This window comes from Filicampus tigris, chromosome 7 (genome assembly GCF_054856515.1).
Source record: "Filicampus tigris isolate MCC_2025a chromosome 7, RoL_Ftig_1.0, whole genome shotgun sequence".
Classification (NCBI taxonomy): domain Eukaryota; kingdom Metazoa; phylum Chordata; class Actinopteri; order Syngnathiformes; family Syngnathidae; genus Filicampus; species Filicampus tigris.
Genome location: NC_141223.1, coordinates 4,616,651 through 4,631,212, shown reverse-complemented (window position 1 = coordinate 4,631,212; position 14,562 = coordinate 4,616,651). Strand labels below are relative to the sequence as shown.

The following is a 14,562-nucleotide window of genomic DNA, read 5'->3' as shown; positions in this document are numbered from 1 at the left end:
CCCCTGCCCAATCACACATACGCAAAACTAACTATGCTTAGTATGTTCGGAGCATGGGACAATTTGTGGCTTCAGTAGCTTCCATTAGAAGTTGATAAGATTTAAAACGAGTACAGCTTCATTTAAATCACATAGGCATATAGCTGCGTTGTGAATTTCATTCACCCCTGTCGGATTCTGCTGATAGCTGCAGTCAAATAGAGACGTGTGTTGTTTTAAATTGGTTTGAGTGTCATCGTTTGACCCAACATACGTGTATTTTCCTTTGCATTTACAGGGGATGCACATGCACGTGCACGCACACAGACATCAGAGAAGATCGTCTGTATGTAAATGAGAATCTATTCTGTCAAAGGGCAAATGCATTGTAAGTGAAAATGCATTTGTGCCTGTGTGTGTATATATATATATATATATATATATATATATATATATATATATATATAAGCTATATTCAGTATATATACAGTATATTAGTGCTGTCAAGAGATTAACATTTTTTAACTAATTAATCACAAAATGTTCCATAATTGATTGTGATGAATCATATTTTTCAGCTACAATTTGTTACGACGCTTGGAACCGATATTTACTTGAGTAAAATCGTGGAATTAATGTGGGAGGAAAAAGTAACAGTATATTTTGATTCAAAGACTGTTCTAATAGCTTTCTTTGATCCTTGAATATGATTCTTATCCTGTAAAATACAACTGTTGAACGATATACCAAAGACTCACAACTAACAGGGTATTCAAATTTGGCTTTGCAAAGTGCGCAAATTATTTCGAAATTCTCCAAGAAGAAACTCTAGCAACTTTTTAAAGTAAAACTATATATATATATATATATATATATATATATATATATATATATATGTATATATATATATATATATATATATATATATATATATATATGTGACATATATATATATATATATATATATATATATGTATATATATATATACTCTGAGGTGTCTGAAATACTGATATATATATATATATGGGTGTGTCTGTGTTTTATGTAATATCGATTATAAAGTCAAAATAAATATACCTGTATGATGCTCTTTCATGCACAAAAAATCACTTGTATGCCTTACGTTTCATGTGGCTTGGTCCTAGTTACTGACCATACGCACATGGAAACGTTTTTAAAATTTGTGATGCAACAACAGGGAAGCAACATTCCGGAGAACGGTGACATATCTGACTTTCTTCACAGATCGGCTAGAATGTGATATGAAATATGCTGTAGGGATCCCAGATGACACCCACGGCTATCGTGCCCTCTGACAAGGCACACAAACTTAAAACCTGCTCCCCGGGATCCTATGCTCCATGCTCCAGTGCCTGCTTGCTGTGTTCGCTATTGCGATGGGTTGAATGGATAGGCCAAAGGGTGTAAATATGGAGGCCGACAAAGTGTCAAACCCATGAGTGGGATTTGCTCAAGCTGTACAAACGTCAACTTTTGTAATCGGAAATTTCCCACTGAATTCGGATGAGATGCTCCTGCATTGTTCTTTCCTCTCCTCACGCCAGTCCTAACAGCAATCAAAACCAGTTACATGGGACCAAATGTGCACTTGGGGAGAAGAGAATCACGAAGGGAGGAGTAAGACAGTCCATGCCGACGGCTCGTGAGGAGCTGGGTAAAGCCGGAGTGGAGGAATGAAGCACAACAGTGGAAAGTAGTAGTACGAAGGCAGGCGGAAAACGGTATGGAAAATGAATAAGAACCTATACAAGTCTCCGAGCTTCCTTTCCTTCCTTCAATCTCATATATAAATCCGAAGGCTCTTCTCCCCATACAAACCCCCACAGGTAATTTAAAGAAAGTAGGCCAAAATGAAATATGGCCGCAATATAAAAACAACACTTCAGACACACAGCAGCCATATAAAGTTGTAACCTTTTGTGTGTGCAAGTGCACATATGAGCGAGCGATGAAGACAATTGAGTTTGGGAAAGGCGTGGGTGCGATGGGGCGTTATATGGGTCGCAAGGCAATTGTTTTATTAAGACTGAATGGAAAGTAGGATCTTAAATGAAATTTGACACTACCGAAATAGTTACACAATCTATCATGTTTCTTCCTCTTGCTTTCCCTTTCATGCGCATGCCCACACACAACCTACACAGACGATTCTTGCTCTGCTGCGGTCCTTCTACTCTCAGAACACTGTAACCTTTAGGCACCGTCGTACTGCGCCGTGAGGATTACGAATCCTTCATAATCTGTCGGTGACATGTACTGCATGTGGAACATGGTTGGCTGGAGAATGAAGTTTGACCCAAATAAAGATGAGGGCACCGGCACAAAGGCAAAATAGATCAACTTGTCACCATGGCCACCTCACCCGTTTCCTACGAATTGACATTTTATTTGGTCTGTCAAGAACCAAAACAAAACTCCCGATACACACACACAAAAAAAAAAGAAGCAAAAATGACTTCTTTGATTACTCCATTTGGTTTGACTCTGTCAATCTCACCTTCCATCAATCATTTATTTGATAGTATTATCTCATTAAAGTGGTGTTCTGAAAACACTTAGCCAGCTGTCTCGCATTTATTCCCCCTGTTTCTCAGTTCACTGGCTTGCAAGTAACATCTCCCAACCTCTCGCTCCCTCCTTGTTCTCAATCTATCTCTTATACCAATTAGGGAAGCTCTTGTCACAGGAGGACAAGTGCTCTATTACCTGTGGAGATGACCCACTCATGGGTTAATTTGCCTCGTGTGTGTGCGCGCGCGTGTGTGTGTGTACGAAGACACGACTTCACATACGGTTAAACTCAGGAAGGAGTACGGCAGCTGTTTGCCGTCTCCTACGCGCATGCAGCTGCAATGGGACGTCTATCATTGCACAACCTTGTTTTTGTGATCAGGTCAAAGGAATTGGTCTTTTGCTTTGCCGCTATAGCTCAGTGCCAAGGAAAATTGTCGAAGTGAGTTGATGAGCTTTGTTTAGACAACGTTCATGCTTTGCCACCATCTTGTGGCATCTGTCGGTAATTGTAAATCCCGTGGGGTGTACTTTAAATGACTTTTTTGGGTCATATGTGGCAGGGCTTGGTGTCTACAACCCATGAAAAGCAGTGGTTGATTTGAAATCACTCTTAGTTTGGGTTATGTTTTCCCTCTTTTCCCTATTTGACAGTAGAGATTTTTTTTGCTACTGTGTTTTTTTTTTTGCCGTTGCTTTGTTTTTTTTGTAAATGAATACATTTTTTCCCCTTACAATCCTCTGAGTCTGCTTCGGGGTTTCACCAGTTGTAAATCGTCACAAAGTCGATGAACTGCGCCCAGGGGGTGTCCCGGTGCCAAGTGCACTAAAGGACAATTTTGGACAATACATGAGCGAAGAAGCTGAATAACAAAGCGACACTTGGGTTCTCTCTTCTTGGGTCATTCTGAGCTCACTGTTCCGAGCTGAATCCGCCAGCTGAACGAGGGAATCCCCAGTGGGGGGGGGGGGGGGGGGGGGGGGGGGGGCTTTCCCGGGAAGGCTCCCTCCCACAGGTGATGGGCTATTGGCGGGGGGGACCAGCGTTTCTGTTTTTGGGCTCTCCTTATTGTTTCACGTCCAGCTACAAGGTGCTCCGAATCAAGACCCACCTCCAGGCCAGGTTCCAGAGAGGGGACCCGGTGAACAATGGTCAGGAAATAAATATGGACCAGTGTTATTAATCATCATAAATGGCAATGTGAGCTGCACCGTGTCCGTGCGCCAGTCCATTCAGTATTGCTACTGTTCAACAGGCTAACCCTACTGCTGAGCTTCCTGGCAAATCCTCCCTTCTCATGGGCTGTTGTGTTGAAATAGGGTGACACAGACGGGAGACTGACACAGAGACAGAAAAATACATCACCGCTTAAGGATTCCAGATAAAAATTGTTTAGTTGAACCCTGGAACGCCCAGTAATGTCATCAACTAGCAGGAATTTCGTGTAAGAAAAATAAAGTGGAATTTGGTCAAGTTTTGTCACTCAACACCACCCTGAAAGAAGTGTCATACATCCTGAGAAAAAGAGACAAAAGACAAGATTTAGAATGCAGAGATTAAATAGACAAAATATACACAATATACACACACACACACATATATATACTGTGTGTGTGTGTATATATATATATATATATATATATATATATATATATATACTGTGTATATATATATATATATATATATATATATATATATATATACTGTGTATATATATATATATATATATATATATATATCTGATATCTTCATTTGCTGGGCCATTTCCCCAATTATACCACTCAATGAGTTTACATTAATAGGATTGATTTGAAAATGTGTCTTCACTTTTACAACCATTTTACACTCATCGGCCAAAACAACAGGTTGCGTAATCAAGGCAGATTCAATACAATAATGGTTGTATCAAACATAACCCCCTTTACAAAATAAATATTTTTATTTTTTTATCAACACTGTCAACGTTTTAGTACAGTAGCCTATATCACGACTGGATGGGAGTGTACATTATATGAGGCAACTGCGGTAAAAGATGAATTGAGTCGAGCTTTCTAAAGAATTACACCCCACCAATAACATAAAAAGGCTAGTCTCTTTTTCAGGTTCGTTCTGCGGGATAGGCTAGGCCCAGGTAAAGCTCAACTCCCCTTAGTTACGGGGTTCAACTATTGAGATGACTCTCATTATCACTTAATAGTTTCTACCACTAGTACAGTTTAACACTGGAGGGAAGCTACTGTATGACTCTGGGAGGGGAGAGGTCCACACACGCGGGACAGGGACACCGTGATTCCACGCCTTCCTCATGTCAAAGGCAGCGCGTACTCATCCACTCCTCACTGCAACTGACAAGGTAAGACGTCATAGCATAATTTGCAAATTGGTCGCTAATTAATCAAACCGGCGCGCAGGCTTTATTCAGTGGCGTGCATCATTGCCGTGCGGCGTTTGCGCCTCTTGCATTAGACTCAACGCGTGCGTGCGCAATGTCCGCTAAATCGGCAAATAATGGAATTAGCACAACGCGCCTGCAAAGTGCAACGTGAGGTGCCCCAACGTTAGACGCACGCGCACACAATCGGAGGTTTAACAAGTGCGCTTGTCTGCGCTCTACTGCGCGTGTCCAACTAGCACTCTTTGCAGCAGTATGCTGCAAAGTTATCGTAGGTTTTTTTTTTTTTAGACAACAGTTTTACACTTCAACAAGTTTGCCGCAGAGAGAAAAAAAATACGTCCGTCAGAGAAATAGCTATAAATGCCCCTGTGTGGAATCATGATGTACAATTTATATCATTTTATTAAAGCTGTGTTAGCACAAATACTGTGAAACCTAACAAATCAGTTTACATATAGGCAGAACTACTTTCCGTTTTGTTCAGAATGGAAACTGTAAGAAATGGCAGTTAATTTAGCAATGAAGAAAAAACATTACTACATAAATTAAATTTGACTATAACTAAAAATATGCCATGTCAAAATTACACTCTTAACATTCTAAACCACAAATGTAAAAAAAAAAAAAAAAAAGTAAACCAGACTTTACTAGTTGACTGAGTCAGATTTTAGAAGATTCAACTTGTTTCAAGTTAATCATTTGACACCTGCTGAATTGAGGTACCATGTGACATCATGTTTGACAGCAACGATTTCAAATTATTTGAGTCTGAAATCAAATATCGGACCTTATTCTTACATTTTCTGTTCCTACTAGGAGTTTTAATGGCGACACGCTCAGCACAAAAGCACTGCGCGCTTCTCATCCTGCTTTCGATCCTGGCTGTATCACTCACCAAGCAAGATGACCTTATAGTCAATACTAGCAATGGGAATGTCCGAGGAAAACAACTTTCCGTGCTCGGTGGCAATATCCGAGCCTTTCTTGGAATTCCGTACGCAAAGCCACCCCTTGGCAAACTGAGATTCCGAGCTCCGGAGCCGGCAGAAAGATGGGACGGGGTGTTAGATGCCACAAACTATGGAAATTCATGCTACCAGATTCCCGATACAGTCTACCCAGGTATGACACACGTTTTACACACAAACAGCCACAGCTTCTCACTTCCAAATGTTCGATCGTGTTTAGTGATTTGTGTTAGTCTACGGCACTGTAGGAACATGGAAGACTGAAAAAGAACATTTGGCAAGAGACTATGTGGTGGGTGGGAACTGCATCGTTTGCCACAAATGTGATTTTTTTTTGGCTTCATACGATACTGGCATTTCGACAAATCCTGTTTGTTAATATTTCAATACATCATAACAGGCATTTGGAAGGAAGTCAAACAAAGAGCCCAACCGAGACATCTCAAGAAAAAAACAAAAACAAAAACAAAAAACAGCACGATGGGGTGAAACATGGTTGAGAACAAGAAAAGGAAACTTAACTTATAGCAAGAGCGAGGAAACAATACTAGCCCGTTCCTGACCACCATGCGATTGTTTGGCGGTCAGTCCACACCCTTCTTGTGAATCTAATGAGGACAAGCACTATAGAAAAATGGACGGACAGACTCCTCCTTACCTTAATGATAGCTAAGTCTGCTTATGATCTTTTATACTGGCACGAGCTTTTAAAATAAAGTAGCAAACTAAATCTGTTTGGTGATTCTTTTGCTAATGTGCAGTCATTTTGGAATAAAACCAAATTCATGTGCATTCAATACATGGAACAACTCTTACCCTGGGCTATAAGCACAGCTTTTGCATTCGGGGAGCTATTAGAACATTTTATTTTCATATTGAAGAACAAAACATAACCCATTGAAGTATTTATGAGCATATCGCTGGTGTCGGGCGTAATCGTCGTACCTCCAAAATCATCACTTTTCTGGAGACCCCTAAAATTGCACGTTTGTTTAAAACGGACACCCACGCGTGTGGACTGACCAATAGTAAAGATTTGTGAAGAAATATTGAATTTATGAAATCACGACAGGGTGTCTATATATAAACAAAATGCTCAAATTTCTTTTCTTTTTTTTTCTCTTTTCATTTGTTTTGTTTCTTTTATCTGCTGTACGTGAGTGATCCCACAAGTCAACCCTCCTACAGTGGATGGAACGAGCCTGGGTCACGGATGCATCGCTATTTATAGACACAACCACCTGTCAAGGATGGTTGTTTGGAAACTAGATCGTGCTAGGCGTATGCACACTGCAAATGCCCAAACAATTCTCCAAATATAGATTTGAAAACCAAATTAGATACTCTGTTGGCATAACCTACGCATGCTAGATTTTTTATAATACATGCAAGCTCTTGAACTTATGACTAACAATGAAGTTCACCTCCATAGATGTAAGAGAAGAGTACCAACCACTGGAGCATTATTTGAGTCACTCTCACTTTTCATTTGATGGATTTGAACTTTTTTATTTTTGTGTGTGTGCAGGTTTCAGGGGTGCAGAGATTTGGAACCCAAACACTAAATTGAGCGAGGACTGTCTATATCTAAATGTCTGGACCCCTTTTCACAAAGATAGTCAGAGTTCACTGTCTCCTGTCCTTGTCTGGATCTATGGAGGGGCGTTTATTTCAGGAACATCCACTCTGGACATTTATGATGGCCGGTACCTTAGTAAAGTTGAAGGTGTTGTTGTGGTATCAATGAATTACAGGTGAGGACTTAAGAGTGTAAACCTGATTATTTGATAATGATTTACTGGGGTCCCATTAGTAGTAATGGTTCATACATCGGACTTTGTTGCAGCTGGTGGAGGATCAAATCCTTCTCCGTGACTCATACACAATTGACCTGTGATTAAATGATCATTAACTAGGGCAGTGGTTCTCAAACTTTTCACACCACTTACCGCCGACACATATTTGCCTCTCCAAGTACCACCTTCACGACTAAAATCAAAATACCATAATATAGTAGGCATCAAAAATTTTAACCAAAACTGAAACTGAGGATTTAGTTTTTAAAAAGTATGTTTTGTCGGAATGTACTGATCACGTGATTGGAAATCAGGGGAAATGATTGGATTTTGAATTATTTGTTTATTTTTTTAGGGCTACAAAGCAACAAGGTAATCCAGAGGTACGCAGATATTGCCAAAAGAAAACATATACGGTTTATACACTGCAAATCTGCTGGTGTTAATTCAACACCATACGGTGTTCATTTTAACATATAAACCACTTGCAAGGTGTGTAAATTGAGCATTTTGCGTGGTGGAAAGGACACAACTAATTTAATACAACCCCCTCCAAAAAACAAAACAAAAAAAAAAAACAACATGTAAATGTTTCACTTGGTTTAAACCACTGCTCCACCAGCCATGTAAATGGCGTCATGTTGGGATGGATTTGTAAAAAAATAATAAGAAGAAATAAAAAATAATTAAGACAATTTGGAAGTGCCCTTTTTTATACTTAATTGCCAAGGTATCAGATCGAGACTCAGTATGACTTGGACTCTGGTGCGGAATAATGTGATCGGGTTTTGCTAACCGGTTTCCCCTCAGTTCTCTCGACTTGTCCTTGATCGAGAAACTGACGCCATTTGCCTTTTCCATTACAATTCAAGAAAAAAGTACGGCAGGCCACTTATAGTGGGGAGAGCATAGTTCGCAGTCAGGCAGGCCTTTCACACCTCTAAGAAAGCATGACATAACACTTTGCTGCAGCAGTGCCAAATCACAGCTTTGAGGTTATTTTCCAACCCATATGTCATTTTTTTTTTTTTACTGGCAAGGTGTATAATGTCAATTAAGTGACGTTCCAACTTAGTGTAGTAAGTAACTCATTTGTATCATGTATTTAAGACTCGGTGCGCTTGGTTTCTTGGCTTTGCCTGACAACAACATCGGAGGCAATGCAGGTCTCCTAGACCAGCGTTTAGCCCTCCAATGGGTAGCCAATAATATTGTCGCCTTTGGGGGTGATCCTTCAGAGGTAAGAATTTGAATAGTTTCTTCTTTGTGATGTCACAGTAATTGATTTGCAAAGTTGTCCGTTTCCTCTTGATTTGCTGTTCCGCACAGGTCACAATTTTTGGGGAGAGTGCTGGTTCTGCATCTGTCGGTTTCCACGTCCTCTCCCCGGGTAGCCATGACCTTTTTCAAAGGGCCGTCATGCAGAGCGGTTCCCCGAATGCACCATGGGCCTCAGTTAGCAAGACGGTTGCCTACGAAAGGTAGTGAAAACTTTTCCTTCGTTCAAACCCGGTTCGTACTCGTCCTGTTTAGATTTGTAAATGTATCGTCGCAGATTTCCCAAAACGTGCCGACATTTTTCAAGAAAGATATCATGTCCCTAAATCTTACCAAATTTTTACAAGCCAGCATTCCATTCAGAGTATTTTGAACCTGGTGTGTTAAGGGTTAAACAGCTCCGTTGTTGCTTTACTATCCAGGTCCATGATGCTGGCAACATTAATCGGCTGCCCCACATCTTCTCCAGCTGAACTTGACGTCTGTTTACAAATGGCTGATCCTTGGGTGATAACCTCAAAGCAATTTCAAGTTCTCACACAGCCCAGTATACTGTCCTTGCCCTTCGTACCTATTGTGGATGGGAACTTCCTACCTGATGAACCTGAAGTAGGTCTGAGTCTGTCATGTCATGTCACTCTGGGTATGCCACATATCCTCTGTTAAATTCAGCTTTTGTACGCTGAGCATTAGCGGTTGATTTTAAGATCATATCCTGATTTGAGTCCATTGATGCTATCTGTTAATGAGTAAGATATGAAGAAGAAAAAAAAATGGAGAATTCATCTTCTGAAACTAGCATACACGTTCCACTAGGGAAAAGAGATTTCATGCTTTGAAGTTCTTGGAGCTACAAAAACACTCATTAATGAACAATAGTCAGATGAAGAGGAATTACTTTCTGCATAAATGATCTGTAGAAAACAGACAAACCACAAACAACCACTTTTGTTTTTCATCTGGAAACCACAGTCACAGGATTTATCTTCAAAGTTACCGGTTGACCAAATTTGACCTTCATGCAGCAATTCATTCCCAACAAACATGTACGCGTGCAGGGACATACTAGGCCCCAAATTTAGCCGGGAATTAGAGATTGAGAGGCCCAAGTTGACCGATAGCTGAAAAATTGTCGTTCCTCCTCCCCCCCTACGTCGAAGCCGCAAATACAGTACTAACCAATGAGCCAATGAGTGTGACACTGATTTTAGCTCTCATCATTTTTATGGTAAAAATTGAAGAGAGTCTATTGATGTTGTCGACCATCAAGGCACTTAAGGAGGAAATCAACCCAAACACATTATTTTCAGGAATATGTTCCCAGCAGTCCCACTACTTGAAACACGGCAATTCTGGTTAATATTGCTTTTGTGGAATATGAGTTTAAGCAGCAAAATCCACCCCTTTTTAAGCTAGCCCCGGGGGCGGCCATTTTGTCACTTCTGTCGACTAAAAATGACGTCACAACTGCTCAGGGCTCACCACCAATCACGGCTGATCCAACCTCCTCGAGTTGGCCGAGGCCACGCCGCCTGTGCCCTGACTAATAACTCAAACTTTTTGGAGTTACTATGAAACTTAACTTTTGACATCAGTGTAGATCTTGGTAAACTATAGATTGAAGACAAATTAAATGATGTAAACTTTATCAGCCACTCCAAAGGGAAAGACACGTTGAATGAATCACTTTGTGGTAGCGGTGGTTGGAGTGCTCAACTGATCCTCTGAGCTGGTTTTTGGAGCCAGAATCTCCCAAGAAAATACTCTAGGTTAGTAGTAGGAAAAATAAAGAGAAAAATGACTAATAGAAGTCAAGTTTAAAAAAAACAACACTTTTTTTTTTCTCTACAGGTGTTGCTGCAAAGTAATACACTTCCAAAGAAAGAAGTGTTGTTTGGATTAAACAAGAATGAAGGCACCTACTTTTTAGTTTATGGGATGCCAGGATTTAACATCACTGGTGAGAGTCTCATCACCAGGATGGAGTTTATGGAAGGAGTGCGCCTGGCTACGGCAGGTTTTGACGCTGTCGCAGAAGAAGGAGTGATTTTCCACTACACCGATTGGGCGGATGAACATAACAGGATGAAAAACCGCGACTCCCTAGGGAATCTGGTCGGAGACCGATTTTTTGTTTGTCCTTTGTTGGAGTTTGCTCGCAGGTAATTTCAAGAGCGTCAATAGCATTACGGTAATGCGAGTCCACTTAATGGGAGTTGCCGTGTCCGTCTCGATGTCACAGATGCCGGAGTCAAGTTTTGTCTGGAGTTCGCATCTGCTTGTGCTCCTATGAGTTTTTTCTTTGGCTTGACCCTGTGTATACAGTATGCGCAAAACACAAAAGCAAAAAGCATGCCAAGTTAATCGCAGGCTCCAGATTGCCCATGGGTGTGAACGTGTATATGTATGTGTTGCCTGTAACCGACTGGTAAGTGGTCCCTCGGGTTTCAGCTCCCCGTGACCCTGAGCAGGATAAGCAGTGTAGAAAATTGATAGGCTACACGGTAATAGTCTCTTGAACACATAGCTGTTTAGATGGGGCAGGGTTTATTTATTTATTTTTTTTTAATCATCCAAATCATGAAAAAGAGTAAAAAGAGGAGAAAAAAAACCCAACTTCAGTCAGTCTAGAGGCAACTTTATTTGTTTATTGACCTACGATTTCAATCACACCGTGTTTGTTCCCCCCAGGTACTCACAACAGGGCGGTAAAGCATTCCTATATTCCTTTGACCACCAGTCTTCCATAAATCCTTGGCCAGCGTGGATGGGTGTTTTACATGGTTACGAGATAGAGTTTGTGTTCGGAATGCCACTGAATGTAACATGGGGATACACAAAGACCGAAGTGAACATGACCAAGAAATTCCTGAAACACTGGGCCAACTTTGCAAGGACGGGGTATGTATAATCAAATCGCAAACGGTCTAGAGACAGGATTACTTTGTTGCCACCCATGTATTTAATCATTCACCTAGTCATGAATTCTACTACATTCTAGCATTTGTGAGAGAGTACATTGTTCTAAAAACAACAAGAGAGCTCTCAAATACCAGCAATGCAACAGATGAATTTGAAAAATGTCTTCCCTCTTTGTTATTGCCCAATCAGTTGTCATTTAGACAGCAGCAATTCAGACCACATAAAGTTATACTGCAGCAAGGGGGATGAACTTCGACTTTCTTCATTAATCTTTTACTGGGCATTGATATTTAGAATGAGGTGTGCCTGAAGCTTGTGTAAGTGTAATTTGCCCTTTTTGCGCGTGTGTCGCCATCTTTTTTCAGGACATCTTTTTGTATGCTTTTCTATTCAGAAATCCAGGAATTGATGGGGCCGCGTGGCCCTCGTTCAGCCCAGAACGCCAAGAGTATGTTACGCTAAACTCTAACCACCCGGAAAAAAGAAGCATGATGAGAGCCAAAGAGTGTTACTTGTGGAATAAAGTGATGCCAGGAATACAGAAGGTTTCGGGTAGGACATTTTTCACCATTTAATAGTGCACGCACTTTTGAAGAGCATAGCTGAAGAAGTCTCCGAATAAACAAACTTGCCTGAGAGAAAATTCTTCACTGCCGGATATTTTCAGACCCTCTTTTACGCTAACGTTTGAAAATTTTTTAAAATAAATATAAATAACTTCCTGGGATTGAATGGCTGGACTGTGAAAAGACAAGTCAATTCGTCAATGGCAGTGAAGGAGTTAAGCGGCAAATTGGGTGCCCAATTTGATGCTAAAACAACATTTTAACATCTCTTTGTTGACAAAAGAGGTTAATATTAAACAGTATTTCATACTGCATTACTGTATTCTGTTTTAATTGATCGCACATTTTTTAATCTGTCTGTGTCTTTTTTCACAGATGACCTACAGGCTTGTATGACTGCAAATGGAATAATGCTCCACTACAACTGGACGTTCCTCATAATGTCATTGTTTATCATGTTAATCTATTTGTAGAGGCAAATCAGTCTTCCAAATAGCTCGACTGTCAGATGCCCATATATCAAATACGAGGGAAAACAGCGTCTTTTCAGTATGGCCTTTGCTGCTTGGAGACCGGAGGTTCGATTACCTACTTCTGTACTAGTTGTCGGATGGATGGTAGCCTGCTTCCTGAGTATTTTTCTACTTTTTTTTCCACTGAGTTTTCCTGAGTCTTGAGCAAGCGAGCCCACCCCCTCACCACTGACAACTGTACCTTGCCTGAATGCCCACATAATCTATTTGTGCACGTGTGTGGACTGTGTTTATGAGAAATGCTTGCAACAAGAATTTCCAGCAGCGTTAATAGAATTTCCCTTTATGGGGTATAGCCTTCTACAACCAGTACTTTTTTTTTCTTTCTTTTTTTTCACGGCAACGGCTGGAGCACTTTAATATAACATTGTATGATATATGGTATACTACATTACACACTATTGTACTGTAAAATATAGTATATTTTTTTAAACTAATGAATCGCAAAAAAGTGCTACAATGCTCAAGTCGGTCAAAATCCACCTTTTTTTCTCCTTAATTGAGATATCTGTTGTTGTGATTTGGGCTAAACAAATAAAAGTTGATTTGATTTCGATTTTTTTTTTTAGATCCCATTCATCAGAACTACATCCAGTTTTCTTTGGGTGGGCAGAGCGTGTCCGTGGGTGGGCACTGCCTAACCTGACCCCCCCCCCCCCCCACCTCTGGTAACGCCCCTGCCAAGCAGTGTGCGTCTGTGAAAACACCGAAACCCGGTCAAGCCCTCCCATACGCATACTTAAACTCCACCTCACGCTAAACTTGCACTGGGATTGAACATGGAACCTTAGTGTTAGTGTGTACTAAACAAAAGCGTATTTTCATTTACTTATCAGGGAATATCTGTATTTTTACTAATGCATTTGTCTCTATGTTGAGTCATAAAGTATTGGTAATAATTGCATTTGCTTATTACAAGAAGACAAGCATTAATCCTTATTAGTTCACAGTAAAATCTAAGTTGTGTACTATTAATTTCTCTAAAAGTGGTTCTTAATAATAAAGGGTTTTGTTTTGATCTCATACCATGTCAATGGAAAAATTATTTTTTGAAGTTTTATTTTTACAAATGTTTCTTCTTGTGACAGAATAAATCAACACAAATAAGCACACACCTGATAAAATTAAATTTACCAACATTTTCATTCACATTCAACAGTTTTTTTTTTTTTTTTTTTTGCTTTAATCACTCAATACCAACACATTTTAATCAATATGCAGGACACTTTTTTTTTTTACTGCAGTTACTGTTCAGTCATGTTGTTAGGTAGGAGTGAGCTGAAGTATTTTTCAATCTAAGAAAAGTTGAATGTGGTAGATTGGTCAAGCCGGTTGATGCAAAGCTCCCCCACATGATGCCAACTCCTATATACGGACGGCCCCGCATACGCCCGTCTTTGTAGCACCCATTGAACTCTCTGGAGCACCCCTACATCTCTGATCCTAGAATTGCTAATAACTACCCGTACTTATTTACTGTGTCTGTTCGAAACGTGACACTGTCAAATACAATTCATTTGGCAATCATCAGTACCAGTTGATGCTCGTTTGGTTATCATCACAAGTAAAAGTACGGTACCGCTGGATCGAA

At 40.3% G+C, this 14,562-nt stretch overlaps 1 protein-coding gene across 1 annotated transcript; it reads left to right on the top strand.

Annotated features, from left to right (window-relative positions):
- The first annotated feature begins 4,730 nt into the window (after positions 1-4,730).
- On the top strand, positions 4,731-13,994 carry LOC147144483 (cholinesterase-like). The gene is made up of 10 exons (XM_086035677.1): positions 4,731-4,866; positions 5,725-6,030; positions 7,405-7,630; positions 8,783-8,912; positions 9,002-9,153; positions 9,373-9,559; positions 10,802-11,112; positions 11,642-11,851; positions 12,267-12,424; positions 12,814-13,994. Exons 2-10 carry the CDS (start codon positions 5,733-5,735, stop codon positions 12,909-12,911), a joined length of 1,770 nt encoding a protein of 589 aa, XP_085891803.1. The 5' UTR covers positions 4,731-4,866; positions 5,725-5,732; the 3' UTR covers positions 12,912-13,994.
- The last annotated feature ends 568 nt before the right edge of the window (positions 13,995-14,562 follow it).

Excerpts from the sequence above, each read along its gene's own strand:
- LOC147144483 (XM_086035677.1), top strand. The coding sequence starts at position 5,733 with ATGGCGACACGCTCAGCACAAAAGCACTGCGCGCTTCTCATCCTGCTT. Across the intron at positions 7,631-8,782 it reads GTGGTATCAATGAATTACAG|ACTCGGTGCGCTTGGTTTCT; the intron begins GTGAGGACTTAA and ends CATGTATTTAAG. Across the intron at positions 11,852-12,266 it reads GCCAACTTTGCAAGGACGGG|AAATCCAGGAATTGATGGGG; the intron begins GTATGTATAATC and ends TTTTCTATTCAG.